This window comes from Corvus moneduloides, chromosome 20, assembly GCF_009650955.1.
Source record: "Corvus moneduloides isolate bCorMon1 chromosome 20, bCorMon1.pri, whole genome shotgun sequence".
Taxonomy (NCBI): Eukaryota; Metazoa; Chordata; class Aves; order Passeriformes; family Corvidae; genus Corvus; species Corvus moneduloides.
Genome location: NC_045495.1, coordinates 7,541,658 through 7,562,508, shown reverse-complemented (window position 1 = coordinate 7,562,508; position 20,851 = coordinate 7,541,658). Strand labels below are relative to the sequence as shown.

Here is a 20,851-nt window from a genome sequence, read left to right as displayed (position 1 = left end):
GGCACAGGAGCTGTATGTTTTATATTACAACTTCTGGCAGAGCGCTTAAGGCTTTTTTTTCTCCTGTAGTGAATCATCACGTGTAGGGGGTGGTTGGATTATGTTTATGTTTTTTAAAATCAACCCAGCTAACCATTTGTTCCATACTGCACACAATTTGTTGCTTCTGTTTTAGAAACTCCTTGAAAGACAAGCTTTGGAAATAAAAATACATCTGGCAAGTCTGAAAGACAGGACTTGAGCAAGCACTGCAGACTAAATGGAACTCCACCATGGACAATTTGCCTCCTCTTCCAGAGATAAATCAAAAGAAAAGGAAAAGAAAATAACACTAGGGGAAACACCTATCCAGAGGTAAATTGCAGTGGGAGCAAAAAGGTTTTATTGTATCAGCTATATCAAAATCTGAACAGAAATATTTACCAAGAACTGGAAAATTCAAAAGCACATTCCTGGTTTACCTTGTTAATTCTTTGCTTTTCCATTTCCCAGCTTTCTAGCATGTGCAGCTCTGGTGTCTCCCAGCCAACCTACGTTACCACAGCCTGCTCTGGCTGGTTATTATGTGCTCTTGGTCTCCCAGCCTAGTGGAGCAAAGCCTTTGCTCATTTGTAAAGCAGCACCCCTTTTACACAGAAATATGCTTTATTCAAGGTATTTACATGGACATAGAAGTATTTTAGAAGACTAGAGAACAGTCTGCAAATTTCCATCTCCACGCTCTTTCTTGCTCTAAGATAGTGGCATCTGCCCACAAGGGAGAGGGGTCCTGATGTCCCAGAGGGTTGTGCCAAGAGGGGCAGGAAGTCCAGCACCAAACCCCAGGGTTCATCTAAGACAATCTGCTGCCCAAAAAAGCCAGCTGAGAGCATTTATTATGACTAATAGATGTGGACATCCAAGCAGCCAGAAACAAACTCTCAGCACGTGGCAGGATCACTCCTGATAACCAGGTTGCTTCATATTAAGCTGTTCAGAAAGAGAGAAATGGTGCAATTGGGATTACAGACCCTTTCCAATGACATCTTGGAAAATAAACCACCTGAAGGTGATCAGCCACCACATGCAATCAGGCACTGTGCTCATCAAAATGCTACCTAGGGAAATAAACCGGTTACTTATTCAACCAGAGTTTATATCGATACAGAGGAAGAAAAACATGTATTTAGCTTTTTGTGTGGATGGAAACACATCCTGGTAAAGAAACTACATGAAGAGTGTGTACTTGGTTCATTTCTTTGGGACATGACTCTATTCCACACAGAAACCTACTGATTTTTTGTTGATTTATTACAGTTCATGAACCAACAACCAGTGTTTTCCCCAAATGCTTGGCAAAAGCCAAAAACAACACAAGAAAGAGTTTTGCAGGTGAAAGTGCCAAAAGTTGTGCTGGTAGGTGCAGAACTGATTTAAAGTCAGGCTTAAAGGGAGCAAATCTCTAAGCAGGTGTTTGTACTGAGAAAATACAAATTAAGACACATCCATTCTTTATTGAAGTTTCTACAAATGGAGTTGATCTAGAGATATGTCTAAGTATGTACCAACTTTACCTAATTTTATATTATTGAACGAGTTTGTCAATTGTTTGTTAACAGAACTTTTGTTTTAGGAAGTGCTAAACAGTGTTATAGAGCAGAAATGTGCAAGTACCAAAGCAGAGGAGGCCTCATGTCTTATCTTTCTGTAGAGAAATTCTGCAGTAACATAAATTATCAAGCCACGTTAAAAAGTGAGTTTATCAATATTATCTCAGTCTTACTACTTCGGGTGACTTTCTTTAGCTAAATTTATCATTAGCTATTTTTATCCATGGAAATAGGTGTATTTATGGAATCACTCTGTGATACAGTATTTATTTGGTTTCTTACTTTGATTTGCTTCAAAATTAAGATCTCATGAACAGTAATCAAACTTTTAAGCATCAGTTGTCCTGTTTCTATTTTGCTATGTGTGGAATTAATGCATTGCTGTTTTCTATCACCCCCTATATACACTGGAACTACCCCCAAATTTTGGTCTGATTCCCTTTTTCATTGTGAGAGCCTATTATCTAGCTATTTAGTAGCTACCAGCAGATAAGAGATTAATTCTTCATTTATTTGACAGTCATTATCCCATGTTAAGAACCCAGAGATACTTGATAATAAATAACTAATGATATTAGAAAATGGCAGAGCTCTCTAGCAACTGTCTGCATGGCACATATATCCAATTCCTGATTTATCTGCAGATTTTCAGTCACGCCTTTTAACTCAAGCAGAACAAAATAGCATTTAGACAGTATCTCAGATGAGCTGTTTACTGTGCTCCAATCCTTTTGTGCTGGTTTTGGCTGGGACAGAGTTAATTTTCTTCCCAGTAGCTGGTATGGGACTGTGTTTTAGATTTGTGCTGAGAACAGTGTTGATAACACAGGGATGTTTTCATTGCTGCTGAGCAAGTGCTTACACAGAGTCAAGGTCTTTTCTGCTCCTCACCCCCCAGTGAAGGGTTGGGAGACACAAGGAATTGGAGGGACACAGCTGACTCCAGCTGGCCCCAGGGATATCCCAGACCACAGGGCATCATGCTCAGCAGATGAAGTTGTGGGAAGACAGTAGGACAAATAAGAATTAACAGGTCCCTTTCTGTAAATTTTATTTGCACAATAATCTAGTCATTGACTCAAACAACAGCAGTTTTCATGGCTTCCTTTAGGTGTTCAAATTTTAGCCAGGAAACAACACACTGCCAAAGACCTTTACAAACTGGTGCCTTCACCAGCTCCGTAGCTGCTTTTGGCCTTTGTTAAGCTGTCTCTTTCTATTTGCACTCCAAATTTGAGCTGTGTGGCTGTGCATTCTATTTAATTGCACAGTGACAGGATGCATTTTGACACTGTCAAAATTTGAAGAAAGGCAATCCCTGAAGACAGTCTGGTATTCCTCTTGAATGGCTACTGTTTCTCACCTAAGTCAGGGTTTTTCGTGCTGCCACATAAAGGAGTTCTCTAATGGGCTCAGCCTGTGTCCACTTGCCCCTTCCAGCCCTGTGTTGTCATGTCAACTGGGATGTGAGCACTTCTCTACTCACAGCAGTGTTACTACTGCTTTTATTTGTGCCACCAAAGAGGTTTTTTTTGATATTTCAGCTCCCTGCCCTCCTTCCTAACAAGCACATGTACTGTCTTAAAAGGAAAAAATAATGTAGGGAGAAAAGGCAACATTTTACTCCTCAAATGAATCCTAGACAACGAAGATCAGGAAAAATGCCTACATGAAAAAAAGCTGCATCAGCTCTTCTCTGAACCTTTTAGCATGTCAGGAATTCACCTTGTTCAATGTGGTGTGTCTTCCCAATTAGAGATCAGGCCTCCAACACAGACACCAAAGTCAGAGGGATAACATGGGAAGCTGAATTATTCTTAGGACCTTGCTCAGCTGCTGTAGCCACTGGGTATAAAACATCCTTACAGCAGCTGCAACATTTTCCATCACCTCCTGGAGCCAGTAACAGGAGCTGGGCATGAGAACTCTGGATGAATAGCTAAGTCTTCTGGTGGAGTTGAGGATCACAGGAAAATCAGGACAGGGGATTTTTCTAAGTAATAGGATGGTTTTTGTCAAGATGGTCTTTGGGGTCCAGAGTTAATACTGATGCAAATCCAGGATGACTTAACACAGGCCTGGATATTTTGATCTTGTCTGTCTTATGAATTCCAAAACATTGGGTTTGGATTCCAAACATAATTCAGCTTTATAAACATTATTTTCCCTATCTTTGGCTAACAATATGCTACTGCCACTCTGACTCCCTGTGCACAAATAACCATATATATAAATCCCTGAACTACTTCAGCTAATAAATCCCAAATCCTTAAACTGAAATTCAACTCTGAAAACATCAGTCCAGTTCCAGTGCTCCCCTACTTCCAGATGTGGGACCCAGGCCACTGCAGGGAGATCAGTGAGAACCTAAGCATGAATATATGTCTATAACACAAGAAGTGTTTATAAGAAGGCCACTGGTTCTCTCTAAAATGCTTCTCTCTTTGGGCTCTGATCACAGCTGCTTTTGCAGAATGTTATGAGAAACATTTAAAGAAAAAAATTAAAGAGAAAACCAAAAAAACCCCTTTTTTATTTTAGATGAGAGACATTCTTTCTCTGGAAAAGGTGCTTCCTGGCCAAGGGTAAACCACAACAATTTACTGAGTTAAAAGCTTCCACATTTGGCCATATGCTTTTTGCTCTAGACATGCAGCAACGACCAATCCTGGTAAAAGCCAGACTGACATGAGTGTCACTGCCTCCTTTAGGTGGAAACTTTTTTTTTAGAAACTGAAGAGCATGTGGGTGGGCAGGAGAGAGCAGGGTGGAGAGGTTTAGTCCCTGGTTGTCATTTTTTAGGTGTGACCACAATGCTGCAATCTCTGGAGCGCAGCTGGACAGAAAGGATGAGGAATGCCCCTGCCTCCCTTGGGGAAATCAGTCTGATGATGCCAGGAGCTGTGATTTGTCTCTCCAGGAATGTTGCCACCTGCAGCAATTAAATCTCCACTGTAATATGATTTAAACAAGAGGATATTTCCCCCCAGAAACTGCCAGATCATTGTTTCCTCCAAATGCCTCTGACAGACAAGAAAATTAATGCAGCAAGGAGTCCTGAGAACGGGGTACTGCAGCTGTCCTGGGAGCAGGAGAGGGATGCAGAGCTTGGCAAAATTAAGTGAGCCTGACAACTCCATCACCAGTTCCCAAGACAAATCCATTGACAAGTGTTAAAGGAGCTGAAACTGTGTCTGATCTCCATGTTATCATCCACTTTCTCTGCCCTGGTGGACAGAAACCAAAGGGCAACTGTAAAACCACTGCTGGATGCATTTTGTTATTCCACATACCATGAGCAGGCTTCCCAACAGACTCCAATGGCTTTAGTTACATACCAGAAGACAAGAGAACCGCTGTGTAGCCACCGATTCCTTTTCCCAAGACTTTTGTAAAGCCTTTTAAAGCTTCTTTAGGATCTCCCTCAAAACAAAGCCCTTATGTCAACAGAAACTCTTGCTTAGATAAGCTTCATCTGTTATTTTTTATGAATATGCACCATCAAAGGGTGACAGCTTCCACAGTTAAGCAAACACAGTTACACAGAGCACACTTCTCCCACAAAAGGTCAGATAATACAACATACTAAATGTTAAATACACACGAGAGGGATACGTTCCCCTTGAGCACATTGGGATGGAGAGCTATTTAGGAATATATTGTCCATCTTTTCAGGACACCTTGCAAAGTATCTTTGCAAAGATCTTACCTGTTCAGTGATGAAGGAGCTTGAAAAAGTGACAGCTGACCAAAAGAAGATCCCACAGCTGAGAATGACCTTTCTGTTGAAGCGGTCACCAAGGTAACCAAAGATGGGCGCCGCGACCATGAAACTACAGATAAAAACTGCAAAGGAGAGAAAAAGGAAAGAAACGTTTAATAAACATCAGACCAAGAACAGGAAAACTAATTTTCTGCAAGCCAAAACCTCTAGAGAGCAGTTCCATTTAATTAGACATTCTGCAGCCTTGCCATACAGAGTTGTGGAGGCTGATAGGCTTTCTGAAGTCAGTGTTTCCTTAATCAAACAGATTTTTCATTCCCAGAGAAACTTCAGACCAGTGAACTCTTATTACTTGAAAGCACCAGCCCCTCACAGTCAGCTTCAGCTGAGCTCAGATCTGGGGATGGGCAAAACCAGGACAGAATAAATTAAGAGCTTCTGCTTAAATGTTACTGAGATGGTGGAGGTTGGGAGGAGTTTCAAGCAAACAGAAAACAAGGCAAGGGCTTCTTGTTGGTTCTTGCAACAGAGACCTGAGAGAAATGGGCCTCAGAAGCTGAGGTTCTTTCATCCTTCCTAGCATCCTTCCTATTTTAAAGAAATTATGAAACAGTGAGGAAAACCAGTAAACACCACTATCATCCCACTGACACCAGCCCTGTCTCCTCACTAGGTCCTTTCACCATCATTAAACTTGTATTTAAACCCATCACAAAGTCCAAACAGGCCAGGATTGTTCTCATCTGAAAGACTTCAAGTTCACCCTTGTTCTCTCCAAAACCCCCAAAGCATTAACCTAAGTCCTTCTGTTATGTAGGAATGAGGCTCTTGATAGAGTAACCTCTGCAAAATCCCCTCGATTCAGAGTTCACTCCTCCACCCATTTCAAAACAATCTGGCCTGTGACCCCCCTGAGAACACCTGAAATGGGGCATTCACACCATATTCCTGATTAATTTGGATCTTGGCAGAAATTGCCATGTTTTAAGCTGATTTATACCTGGCTTTTGTCTGTCCACATTAGAGATTTGGATAAGGGCAATTACATGGATTTTATTGGTGCGTAGTATGAACTCTGCCTTTAATTGGCTGTCTTGTATTCAGCAAATCCAGATAGGGCACCAGAACACCTGCAGGTCTCTCTTTAGTCTCTTTAGTTCTGACACTCATTTGTTATCAGGTAGGTCTTGGAGGGCACTGTGGCCTTTTGGCACAGCCTAACCCCAGCTGTCTACTTTTAATTGTATGAAATGGGGTGGGGGTGTAGAATAGCTTAAAAAAAAAAAAAAAAAAAAAAAAAGACAAGAGCAGAGGACACACCCCCGTTTGGGTGGAATGTGCATATAAAATTAAAATGGTTAAGACCCGAATCATGAATTTTTCATGGATGACGATAAACGACAGATCAAAAATGTGCAGAATGCTGAACTATGACTAAATGTCTTTTCCTTTTTTAGTATAGTAAGATGTCAAAGCTTCTTTATAAATAATACATATCCATTTGCATCTATGTTTTGTGAGCCATATGAGTGTGTATATATTTGGCACTGCGATATTTGATCTAAATGATAGAATTATATATTTTATATTATATTTATATTTATATTTTATATTATATATTTATATTATATTTATATTATATTATTTATATTTAGAGTAAAATAAATCAAGATAATAGAGTGTTAAGGCCTGAAATGCAGCACATGCAACATTGCATCACACACACTTCAATAGTAATGCTACGAACAGTTTTGCTGTTTAGCTCACACATAAACCCTACTGATAGAACTCAGTCCCTGCATCTATCCCAAAATCCTTGTGCAAACAAAACCCGTTGAATAAAACTATGAGCAGTGTCTTCATCTCTGTTTTACAGAGAAACTAGACCAGAAGTGGCTCAAAAATCTCTGCTCAGCAAGGGCACATCTGCACTGGCCCCACTCCAACAAGGCACTTAAGCACATGCTTATATTAGGCACTTTAGAGTCATCAATTCCGTGATTAAGTGCTTTCCTGAATTAACACCAAGGGCTCGGCACCTTGCAACGCAGGTGCAACAAGCTGGCACGAAGGATATGTGGCTGTTCATTGGGAATGAGAAGCCGAAAATGACTGTGACTCGTCCAGACCAGTGACCACTGTAATTTGATCTTTCTCTTGGAAGGACACTTCCAAGCAATTCATTCATCTCAGAATTCCATATTCTGCCATTTTTACGATGTAAAGAGACACAAAACTGAAAAAGCTTCCAAGGGAAAATTAAAAACATCCAAGTCATCCATTTCAAATATCAAATAACATGGTTAATTCAGCTTCGAGACATGCAGGGTGTGATCCAAAACTCACATTAATCAGTGGGATCATTAGCTTCAATGACCTCTGGATCATCAATGAAAAGTCTTAATTCTGAAATGTGGGCAAAATGCACAAAGCTCCTCTTTCAAATAAAACAAACAAAAATAAAGATCGTCCAATGACTTTCCAACAACATACATCCTGTTGTTACTCAAATCCCTTCGGAGGATTTATTTTTGGAAGACTCTGAGCTGTGAGCTTTGTCAGTGGTAAGCAGCTGACTTGACAGCTCCACAAGGTGTAAAACGAAAGGACAACAGAGCCAAATAAATAACAGGTAATGGAACACAGCTGTCACAAGAATAAATACAATTTATATCAGAGTATTTATGACCCAAATATGCATCAGAGCATTGATTGACTCAAATAAATGCAGAGTATGATGGCTGTGTGGTCTGTCAAAAGGATTTGCCTGTTACAGGCATTTCCCATGAATCAATTTTTGCAATTACTCCTGCCAGTGACAGCCGAGACTCCTGAACCCCAGCCTGGGCTGGCAGAACAAAGGTGAATAAAAGTAGGGCACATTGCCAGGTAGGATGGAAACCTGAGTTACTCCAGACCAGGAGCTGAGCTTCTGTGACAACACCACGAAGGAAAGACCTCATCCAGAAGACACAAAACTGCAGCACGTTCATTTGGAGAGAGGGGCAGCAGAAACATGTTTAATTTGTAGGCAAGAGGGCAGAGCACTGCATTCCAGTAAAGGAGCCTGGCACTTGTGCCAGCCTCTTCCTTTCTGGCTTCTCTCCCCTCTTCCACAGCATTTTCTGTTCCTTGCACTCACCCACTCCCAAATTAATAAAATTAAAGTGACACCACTGCAGCTGCTGCTTCAGCTCAACCACAGCCACAAATCTTTTCTATTAGGGCGGCAGTGGGACAGAGGCTGGCATTGCACTTTCCTCTTCCCAATCAACAGCTCCTCTTCCCATTTTCACTTAGAGACATCTCGGAATATTGCCAGCTCTTGAAGGGATGTAGAATGCAAGTCAGGGCAGAGTCAGAAACCCAGTAGGATTTAAGATGAGCTACTGTGAAGGCAGTGGTGGCATCGGGAGCAGCTACGGGCAGGTATAGCTCTGGCAGTCCCACTGTGGATGTGTACAGCTAATTTCTCCTGGTAAATGATCTCCAGCAGTGCCACAAAAGTGGCCCAATCCCAGCACAGGGTGGAGCTGAGATACATTTCTGCAGGAGCAAATTATCATGTGAGCAAAGGATGAATAAACAGACACATAATGAATGCCATCGAGGAGGGAGGTTCTTTTAAGTACAGGTAGTTTCAAAAGGAGAACCCATTTGTCTTTATTGCTCCCTTTGTGGCTTAGCTGCTGAAGTGCCGACTGTAGTGAGAAGGCAGGAACAGTGTAATTGCCCAAACAGGATGGCTTGGTGTCTATTTCTGCCTCCGGATGCCTGTTCCACCCTGTACAGGTGCACAAGCACCTTCTCAGCCAGCACTGCCCAGCTTTTTCTGTGCATGGCTGGAATTACAACAATGTGCAGCATAAAAAGTCTTACATGTCCCACCCAAACACGCACCAGAGAAGGAAATCATCCTCCCCATCCTCTGTTGCTGCTACATGTACTGCAGCTTCAGTCCTATTTCAGGATTATGGTCAGGGAGCTGGTATTCTGACCACATTTTCCCTTCTCAAGAGCTGCCTGTGTACCCAGGGAAAAACTAAATCCCCCAACAGTGGAAGCAAAGGAGATGAGAGGAGAGGAAGGAACTGTAGACTTTAACAGTAACAAAAAGCTCCTGCCTACTGGAACTAGAAACCATCACTCTTATTTTTTTCTTTTGCTCCAAACAAATTTACCAGCTTGACTCTACATCTGTTCCCTGAAAAGGCTCTGACCCAACAGCTCTCCACCCTGTGATTCCAAAGACACTGTTGCCCCCATCTGACTTACTCTTTAGTGGACTTTCCTTTACTGGACTTGTCAACCCAGAGATAACCTCAGAGAGGGGCTTCTCCTGCCAGCAGGTCATCCACAGAGTGGACTCAAGAAGGAAGGGAGGCAGTGACAGAGGCACACACAGAGGCTGCCGTTCCTCAGTTCCTGGAAGGTTGAGCAGATCACAGGCACCTCTGAAAAAGGTCCCTTCTTTTAGTTTTGACTTTAAGCACATAGGGCTTATTTTTTTCCTATCAGGAATAGTGCTAGAAAGGTTCAGGGTCAGGTAAAAATAGCTTTCTCTACACAAGGATGCTCAACAAAAAAAAACCTAGTGGGTACTTTGAGCTTTGGGTCAGCACAAATCATGTGTAGACATCTAACTGAGTGCTGACAGTGACCTTGGCTCTGTGGAAGGCAAATCCAGACAGCCTCTGCCTCAAGGGACTGGCATCCACTGAGACACTGATGAGAACTATGTGCTGAGAGGTTGGTAACATCTTCCCAACAACAAATTCCCAAACAATGAGAATACCTAAACAGGCAGCTTGCCCTGGATGGGATATTTTACGGGTGTGTACAAGTACAACCCTGGGATTTGGTTGAGCCACTTCTACCCTGGGGACTTTCAGTCATGAGTGCATGTGTTTCTCAAGCTGCTTGTGGCACCAGTTACCATCTACCTGCAATGGTGAATAAAGACTCTCCAACAGCCCAACCAGCTCCTCTATTCCAAAGACATGTTTTTGCAATGCTTCTCTCTTTTAATTTTAATTTTCTCTACAGTTTTATGCTATAATAATACTACTCAGCACATACAACACAGCACATTTAATCACAGTGAGGCATGGGACAATTTAGAAAGAAAGTTAAACATTAATTTCTACTTTAGGGCTAAGGAAATTATGACACAGGAAAGTGACCTGCCCATGATGAATTACAGACATCTGGAATCCACACAGGTCTTCCAGCTTCAGCAGTGTCCTGTTTATAAGATCATCTTGATGCTAAAGAGATTTCTCAAGGTCTAAAACCACAATTTAAAGTGATTTTTTTTTTTTCACAGCACTATTTAAGCCAAGAAAGAAGAAAGATCCTTTCATGCTACTTCACCATTGAACCTGAACTGTGCCACAGTTCAGGCACAACGTGGTGATGGTCAAGCATTGGAAAAAGTTACCCAGGGCAGCAGTGGATCACCATCCCTGGAAGTGTTCAAAAACTGTGTAGTTGTGGCATTGAGGGACATGGATTAGTGGTGGAGTTGGCAGTGTTGGATTAATGGTTGGACCTGATGATCTTAGAGGTCTTCAACCTTACTGATTGTATGATGTGATCAAGCTAAAATTGATACCCAATGATGGGGCAGTCCAAGGCCCTGGGAATCTCAGAAACGTGATTTAAAACATTCATCCTTTGAAGGAGGATGAATTAATACAATGCAATTGATTTTAGAAAACATCACCCTGAAAATCATCCCTGGCACAAACTTTACTATAGGCACTCTGTTACATCACTCTGCACATGGGCTTTGTTTTACTTCATTGCTAATTCAACAGCCAACAGATGGATCGTGTTACTGCGCTTTGCCGGGTGCAAAACACAAGATCACCAGGTTCCAGACTCTCAGGCAGACGAGAAGTTTCTGACAAGTGTGAGGAGCTTTGAAACACACCATCAGTTCCATATGTCATGCAAAGCTGTCACACACTGACAATATCGAACACAGGAGCATTTAAAAAAAAAAAAAAAGCTTGAGAATGCACCAAATCAATTGGAGTAAGGTATACAAAGGTTTGGATTGCATGTGGTCTGAAATGTTCTCCCAGAACAGCCCACAGGACAAAATAGAGAATTTCATAAATGCCTCATTGTGTGCTTGTGTCCTCACCAAACTGAGGTTCAATAAGGCAAAGTGAGAAGTCCTGCACTTCAGTCACAACAACCCAATGCAGTGCCACAGACTGGGGAGAGAGTGCCTAGAAAGCTGCCCAGTGGGAAAGGATCTGGGTGTGCTGGTCAACAGGGGCTGAACATGAGCCCAGGTGTGCCCAGGTGGCCAAGAGGCCAATGGCATCCTGGCTCATATCAGGAAAAGTGTGGCCAGCAGGACCAGGGACACTGTCCCCCTGTACGGGGCATGGGTGAGGCCACACCTTGAGTGCTGCATCCAGTTCTGGGCCCTGCACTGCAAGAACAACATTGAGGGGCTTGTCCAGCAAAGGGCAGCAGAGCTGGGGAAGGGTCTGGAGCACAAGGATGATGAGAAGCAGCTGAGAGAGCTGGGGGGGCTCTGCCTGGAGAAAAGGAGGCTCAGGGGGGACCTTCTCACTCTCAACAACTCCCTGACAGGAGGTGGTGACCTCTAAGATCATCAGGCAGCCAGTGGTGGTTGGGCTCTGCTCCCAGGGAATAAGGGACAGGACATGAAGAAACAGCCCCAAGCCATGCCAGGAAAGACTCAGGTTGGACTTCAGGAGAAATTTCTTCACTGAAAGGGTGGTCAGGCATTGGAAGGGGCTTCTCAGGGAGGTGGAGGAGTCCCCATCCCTGTGGGTGCTCAAGGATCAACTGGACATGGCACTCAGTGCTCTGGGCTGGGTGACAAGGTGGGAATAGGTCAAAAGTTGGAAAGAGAGGAGAATAAGTGTTTTAAAGGTGTGGCCCTAACTACTCACACAGTCTGTGTTTCCCGGTGTGTGTCTGTGTTTGACAGGACACTCTAGATCGTGTTTCTCTCACTGCAGATGCCACTCATCAGTATTCAAGCTCCAATCTTGTCTTCTCTATAGGGAGCATGTTGTACCATGAGGTGCCAGCTTTTTCCTTAGCACATACTGATACAAAATGTAAACAAAATGTTTAGGAGGAGTATGTGCACACACAGCTGACACACACATTTACATCGAGAAGGAGGTTGCTCTACAATACTACTGAGTTCCATTTGCTGTGACAGGGTCAGAACCTGGTTACAAAAACACCACTTATGAAGCCAGACAAGGCCTGAACACAGCTTGCCTGGCAAGTTCACAATTCACTCAACAATACACAAGATGCAGCACTTGGAAGAATTCAGTACTGACAGTTCCACCCCTTTTCCTCACTGGAGAAACCAGATTCTTCCAAGGGTTAGCCCCTATATTCTCAGCAGAGGATATCCTGAAGCTTGCTTTGTTCACCTTAACTAACAAGAATTATTGCTTCAGTGGGAATTGCTGGGAAGTCCACTCCTTGGAAACAGAAAATGAGATAAGAATATCCAGAAACCCAGCACTCAATTTTTAATGGCTTTTTTATTAATTTCCTATATTATGCCAATTGAAACTGCACTTAAATATTCAGCCATTCATATCTTCCTTTTTGCTGAAGTCAAAGGAGTTAGTTACTCACAGTTATCAATTCACAACCCTTTAATACATCTGAGGTTCAATTCCATCCTGCTGTACTTCAAATTTTTTTTACCTAAGTGGAAAAGCCAGAATTCTACTGTACTGTTTTATCTCTCTGGATGTCCAGCAAATCTACTTGGAGCAGGAGCTAACTTGCTACAAGATTAAATTTTGAACAGCTGTACACAGACATCATCATTTAAATAGAAAAGAGGAAACCCCCTACTTCTGCTTTTCATTGTGGGAATTACAGTGATTACATTAGCACTGTTTTAAAGGGATTTGGGCAACCTGAATATCAATAAACCAGTTGCCGTGTTCCTAGAGATGTGCTCTGTAAGACAATGCAGCAATCCAAAGGAATGGTTCCAGTGTCCAGCTCCCCGTCCATCACTTTCCTTGTGCCTGAACTCGTGCTTGCCTGACCCTGCAGTGAGCTGGCTCTGGAAGAGCAGCAGCCATCCAGCCCTGAGGAGCAGCTTTTCTGATGAAATAATAGTGTATTTGTAGCAGAATGTCTTCTGTGGCTATGAGAACACTTGAGGAGGAGCAGACACAACCTCTCCTCATCAATTAAAAAAAATAATCTTCACACTGGGATCGGTTCCACAATCTGGTTCATTCCATGAAGAGGGAAGAGGAGGCTGTGGCACAGTTGGGTTTCCACGGCAGTGCCATACAAAGCCATGCAGATTATTGCCTAAGACAGCATTAGATTGCTGGCAATTGTCAGCAGAGCCCAAAAACTGTGCTTTTCTGGCAGTGCTTAAACTCTGCTTTTGCATTTCTTACTGTTCAGAAGTGATGGATTAAATAAGCCAAGGCGAATTCTGTTTTACAGCCACTTCCACTTTGAGTTGTTTTCCTGCAAAATGCTTTCAGTGTGGTTTGATTTAGACTCCCGACCAAAGCTGATGGAAGGACTCCTTGATTCAGTGGGCATTAGAGCTGAGAATTTTGTTTAGATAGAGCTGCTTATGACTTTTAATGACAGCAGAGAACAGAACCTCTTTGCCAATAAAAACACTTCTGTACTTGTAAGTTTACTGCATCCCTGTAATATTAAAGGTTATTACTGGGAAAGTCACAGCGGGCATCAAAAAGAATTGCCAAAAGGACAAAACAAGTTCTTTTACAGTAAAACATTAAACATGCTGAAAAAGGAACAACTAGTGTGGGATATGGAGGAGATCTAACACTATGAGTAACAAGGAAAAGGGGAAAACTGAATCACCTTCTCTCTTAGAAGACTGCCAAATAAGATTGGCAGCTGAAAAATGCAAATCAAAGGAGACGTTTCATTCACAAAACTTAACTAAACACTAGAATGATCACAGGAGGCTCCAGGAGCTAAGAGCTTATGTTATTACAAAACAGGATTGGACAAAACCCTGTAGGAATACTAACTGAAAGGCTGCTAAAGGTAGCTCCTTTTGTTCAGAAAGTCCTCAGCTAGCCAGTTGATTTGGTATACTCAGGAACTATCACCATAATCTTGTCCTGTTCATCTTTTCCCTCCCTATATATGTGATCACAACCAAAGGCTGGCTAACACACCAAAAGGACCTGCGGTCCAGAAATAACAACTATTCCCACAGTATTCTAAAAAAAGTAGAAAAGAAGTTAGGAAGACAAAATTGCATCTGCATCATTTCCACCAGCTTGATCAGGTAATAACTTATTAACTTGTCCCTGAGCTGCACCTAAATTATTTCTAAAAGCTGTAGTGTGGTTCACAGTTACATTTCTCAAACCATTAGTTACTCTGACCCTGTACATACACAAGGTACAGTTACGAAGTTCACAGTCAGAGCTTTGTCCTCTTGCAGTTCCTCCTCCATTCGACTTAAGCAGCTCTAAGTGTTTGAGAACTTTCTGGTTACACAGTGGAGCAGGACATGTCAGCCCTGCCCGGCTGCAGTGCTCACACAGTGCGTGACAGGGTCGGTTCGCCGTTGTGCAATCAGTTGGAGGGAAAGTTCATTAACTTAGTTAGCCAATTAGGATGGATTTGTATCCATTCTGGTCAATCCTGAATTAGACATGAGATCCCAGAGGTGCAGACACTGGTCAATAGCTGTGCAGCACTGCAGCATCGTGAGTGACACAGCTACAAGACTGGGTTTGCCTCAACATGACTAAAATGTACCTAAATCAGTCTTGGCTGCTGTTACAGACACAGGCAGCAATCACTCCTAGCACTCATGAAAGTCTGCATCTGAACAAATAGCAGTTTTGCTTTTCCCTTTCCATGCAGTTTTCCAGGATGTTCTGCCCACTTGCCATCCCTCTGAGAGCTGCAGTCACAAATAACCCTCCAGCTGGGAAGAGGCTGCTCCTGTTTGCCAGGAGGATGAAACACCTAAACCCAAGGCTCGCAGCCAGAGAAAGGTGTCTTTAAAAAAGCATTTAAATAACCACAAACCCCAAAGGAGCTTTATTTTGCTCTGTTCCCTTCCTCTACTTGAGGAGCTCTTTCTTTTCCCATTGCAATTATGACTCCAGGCACACACACAGAGCCGCATCCGCAGAAGCCTTTGGAAGCAAAGGTGAGATCTCCTCAAGGAACTGGTCAGACTTTCCCTTGTGCCAGTACAGAGCTTGTGTGGCCATCTGGAGAGCAAAATCTGGGGCCTGCTGACGGCTGAAAACTAATCTTGTATCTTTTCTGGCAAGTTCCCTGATCCAAGAGAGGCAGCACAAGCTGGTGGCTAGAACTACACCAGGTCCCTTGGGGCAGGGACTGGGATGTGCACCTTTGCCCTGGAAGCCTTTTCAAGCACAGCAGGCACTTGAAACACACCAAGAAATGACAGCCTAAAGCTGGTAATGCAGAATAATCTAAATCCCTTGATCCTTGAAATCTGCATTGAGTACCATGAATTAGATTTAACTAGGAATAAAATACTTTAAATCTGTTATTCTCATAATAGAATGATGCTTCATTTGTATCTGGTATAAAGAGAAATAATGTTCCTGGTTCCTAATTTGAGATAGGGAAGACTGTTTTCATCCTAAAATGAGCTTTGCCATCCTTCTTTATAACAGCACCACTAATCCTGCATCCTTCTTCAACTAACATTTTAATTCCAAATAATTAACTAGGGTGCCATAGAAGTTGTTCTGTCTCAATCTCAAAACCTATTTCCTGCAGCAATAGAGAACAGGATAAGGAGGAGATGCTTGTACTGGGTATTACTAATAAATTCCTTGCTGCATGTTATTTACCAACAACAGCAGTTTCCTAAGAAAAAAGAAAAGAAAAACAAGGCAATAGGAAGTCCTTCCCCTTCTCTTTAGAGTAGAATCAAGAGCTCCTCATGTATTTGTGGCAACTTACCGAGGGAGATCATCTGATATATTCTCATCCCACAGCTTTCAGACTTAAGTTTGTTGGGTTTGCTTTTAAAAAGAAATTTTAAAAGAAATTTAAAAGAAATTTAAAAAGAAATAAATGACTATTCCACAGTGGGAACGCCTTGCTGACCTCTACACACAGCTCTCAATATCTGCTGGTTGCATTTACAAAGAGGGAAAAACTCAGCAGTAACCAAACATTCGCTTCCCAAACATGCCACACACACAGCTGGGGCACAGGACCGCTCGCTCACTGGTCCGTCATGGAGTGAGGGATTTGGGGAAGGCTGGAGCAGGGACGCTGGTTCTGCCAGCAGTCTTGGCCAGAAAGAGACCCTCAGCCATTGCCTTCCACCAGGACCACAAGCCCAAGGGAGATTTTGGAGCTACCAGTCCTGATGGCTACCCTGGTGGGAGCCAGGTGAATGCTCAGAGTAGTGAGGAAAAGCTACATCAAAGCCTTGCAAATCCACATGGCTCTGCTTTGGGAATGGGGAGCGGGGCACAGCTCTTTGCAGACATTCTCCCCAGGCCAGCAGTGGGACTGATTGATTTCTTTTAAATTATTTTTTCAGTTCTTTAGGGGGCTGTTGTACCATCTGTAGTAGGCTTGGCAAAACACATGCTCCGTCTTTGGAAGGGAAAATGGCCATACTCACATTTTTATAATGGAATTGGTTGTCAACTACCACAGCACCAACAGCCTCGGGACAGCATCTAATCTAGCAGGACACAGAGATGAAATGAGACTTTGCTCTCAATTTTAATGTCTATCATTGGCACCCACCAAAATTGTCCTATGTAAGAGTTAAAACTGAAGACATTTCTGCAGATTACATGCTCCAGAAATTACTCAGGAAAGCACGTAAACACAGGCAAATGGGCAGGAAATGCTCTGGGGTGAACGAGAGACATCCAGGGAGCCCCAAATCTTGTTTCAGTGTTATCACCAAGGCACAGGAGCAAAGCACTGATGTCCAGACAGGGAAGGACATTGATAGTGTGTGTTTTTGCATGTGCAGATAAAAGTGTGTCAGAGTTTGGTTGCAAACTCCTTCCACACCATTCTTCTTCACAAAACTGCTCCCTTTCCAACTCAAGCCATATGTCTTCAAGAGTGCTTTTAGCAGATCAGTAAAATGCCCTGTTTTAAAACTCAGTAACTAAGGAAATTATCAATCGGAAGGGACAAAACACAGATTCATCTCTGTATTACAGCTAACTTCCTTCACAGAGGTCAGGTCACATCTTTCTGAATTTCTAAACACACTGACTTCACCCTGGTCTCACACTGCCTGCCTCTAGATATCTGGAGGAAGGCAAACATTTGTCAAATTAAACTGAATTCTAAGGGATGAAAATATATTCTTTCTCATCATGAAAACTTCAAGAGGACATGTGAAATATCTGACTTTTTATTCACTTGCTCTAAGATGTAGGCAGTGCCAGCAAGGGGTACTGCTCTTAAAATCCTACCATCTGCAGCCTTATGGTAATTCACTTTTTTTAGGACTAGAAAACACTGTGGAATGGGAATATGCTAAAATTCTCAGAAGATATGGATGTAAAAGCCATTGTGGGTAATTACTTTTGTTTGATGCTAATCCAACAACCCAGAACTGTCTCATTTTCCTCAAAGATTTCCCACCTGCCAGGGCCATTGATAGCTTCACCTTTATTTGCAGAGGAAACACACACATTTCATAACACTGCCCAGCCCATCCTTACTTCCAAAAAGCTGTTTGCTGGTCACAGAGGGAATTTCAGTATTTTGTCCTGCTCAATCACCTACTTTTTTCTGAGTCGCCTGTAAAATGCAAAGTGCCTTGTGCAATGACAGCTCCCTATTTTAGCTACCACCCAGTAGGGATTGGCCCAAAACCACACTAACTTTACAGGGGAAATTTCTGTAGGGCTGACTGGGTTTCAATTCAAAGCACCAACACAGAAAGAGAAAAAAAATCATCTTGCTATGGAATCTCAGAGCTTCTCCCTAACAGCCGTGTCCATCTTTCTGCCTAAGGCATTGCCAGTGAATAAATAATAAGTCCCCCAGTAAAATATCTTTCATGTAACCTCAGGAGACCACTTCATAAGAACACAAGAACAATGACAACAAATCAGAAAACCGTGTAGTCTTGCATCCTGTCTGTGACAGGGACAGCAATCAGATCCTTCCGAGGAAAGTACACAGAATTCCTACACAGGCAGCTGAATTACTCAGAGGCTGGCTTCAGCCCTCCCAAGAATTATAATATGTTATCCACATAAAGATCTGGTCTTTTAAGCTCAGGTCCTGACAATATGCCTCGTGACATTCATTTCCACAAGCTTGGAACGCTTTCCAGCAAACTGACCCCTACTGATTGTTTCTCCATTGTGAGGAAAAAAAAAATCAGAAAAACACACACCCCACATCCTACCTTTTCAGGAAATTCATTATGTTATGTGATTTTACATTACTGCCCTCTTACTTTTGAGGACAAGCAAATTAAAAATAATAATTTTTGAAACTCCTCCTGTGAGAAGGAAGTGGAGGGTGTACATGAGATGATGTGAGTGCAGCAGGGGCCAGGGCTGCCTGGTCTGGACCAGACATGTTGGCCTAAAGTGTGGTTTTTGTGTAAGTGCACTCGCTGTCTGGTTTCATTATGAATCACGAATCCTCTACAAAGCAAGGAAGGAATCATTTGCTTTCACCCTGAACCCTGAGCTGATTCTCATTTATTACCTGCCATTAAACTCACACAGCCACAGAAACCGTGTGCTCGGACACAAACAATCACCACTACCTGCAAGAGACAGGGAATAAAATGCTGAACCACTATCCTGGTCTGATTAACAGCTCCATGAGGGTCAGGGAGGAGTCTGGAGCCACCAGACAGCAAGATCTACCTTTGGCAGAAAACAAGGCTCCAGCCCCTCAGCAGTTGTCAGGCTGCTTTCTCCCGTGTTAAAGCACAGCAGGTAACTTCACCTATTCTCCCCTGAGGGTCTGGCACCTAAACTACAACATAGATATAGATATAAAAAACTATCTATCTACTTATCCATCTATAGATATATAAATAAAGACATAAATATAAATGTATAAATACTTATATAAATAAATACTTATTTTAAAATACAACAGGCTTCCCTGACAACCACCAAACCCCACATAACAAGATCCACAAGTGAGCCAAAGCATTTTGAAGATGAACTTAGGACATCCAGAATACCCTCATCTCCCACAGTTTCGTGTGTCCAGCAAGCTTTAGACAGAGTCTCACCATCATTCAAGCATCAGTGGTCTGAGCACAGCTCAGGGACCATAAATACTTTCTACTTCCTATCCAATGCCACATGATCCCCATTAGCACTTCAATAACTCTCTGCCAAGGTATAGAGCCATGGGCTGATCCATCTATTTTTCAAGATGCCAGTAACATTTGAATAGGCTTTTGTGTCACAAAGTAAATGCAAAGAAACATCGTCATTGACTGCGATTTGCAACTGTGTATTGAGGACTAGGACAAGAGCTGAATAACCAGCAGGCCACAAATGAACACCTACAGTGACAAGCAGCCTTCATCCCACAGTGAAGAAGCATCACAGGATGTAGGGAAGCCTCTCACACCATTTTAAGTGCTATTCGACAGAATTATTTGCCAATTCAATGTTGCTTGCAGTATTTAGAAGAGCTCCTGCCACTTGCTGTTATAAATGGCAATTTAGACAAAGAGCAAGTGTTTCACACTGGCTGGGGGGTCTTCAAAAAGGGACAAATTAGTTTAAGGAAATGGTTGAAATACTGACATATCCCAGTGTTTAACTTGCCATGGTTTGGAAAAGGATCACAGCTACACTGGAGAATGAATCTCTGTGTGTCTTACCAAATCTCTGTCTGTTTTACAGTTGTTATTTCTAGGATTATCATCCGTGTGTCATTCCTGACTTGGAAAAATACTCTAATGCCAAGCTGAGCTGCAGTTCCAGGAGTGAGCTTTGCAACTGAACTTGCTCCCATGGATAAAAGAACACCACATCTGTAAAAGACCCAGAGTTAATCACATTTCAATAGCCATGGAGTGTGACCGGACCCTGTTTCAAATAATCCCTCAGTTTAAATTTCTTTGGACCAGTACCTTTCTGGGAGAACAAGTACCACTGGAAAAAAACATCCTGAAACAAATACTGCAATGCGCAAGGTTTGCAAAAGCAATTCCTTCATGCATCATCAATTACATTAATGGAAAAAAGGAAAGGCAATATTTGGTAAATCCAGGGATTGTCAAGGTATTAAAGAAGCCCATTTCAATTAGGTCTAAAAATGTAGAAGGTGAGCCTGATGAGTGACCAGTGACCCATCTGGTGTTGGATTGTGTTCAGCGCCTGTTCCACTCCCCTCCCAGGAGACCAGAAATGCCCTGAGGTGCCACCTGAGCTCCACTATTAGAGTCCTGTTCAGCTGGAACTGAACCTTGGGGGAAAACTTGGCAGGGTGCTGCCAGAAGTTTATTTGTCTGGTGACTAGACGAGAAACCAGTTTC

The 20,851-nt window shown here is 42.6% G+C and overlaps 1 protein-coding gene across 5 annotated transcripts in view; it reads right to left on the bottom strand.

Annotated features, from left to right (window-relative positions):
* The window catches only part of LOC116453842 (protein spinster homolog 2-like), a 135,141-nt gene that overhangs the window by 67,074 nt on the left and 47,216 nt on the right, over positions 1-20,851 (bottom strand). For all 5 annotated transcript variants that reach the window (XR_004243944.1, XR_004243945.1, XM_032129754.1 and 2 more), the window contains exon 3: positions 5,299-5,435. Coding sequence is in view for 3 of the 5 variants with exons in the window: in XM_032129754.1 (XP_031985645.1) it covers positions 5,299-5,435 (137 nt within the window). In the remaining 2 variants the exon portion in view is untranslated. The remainder of the gene's footprint in view (positions 1-5,298; positions 5,436-20,851) is intronic.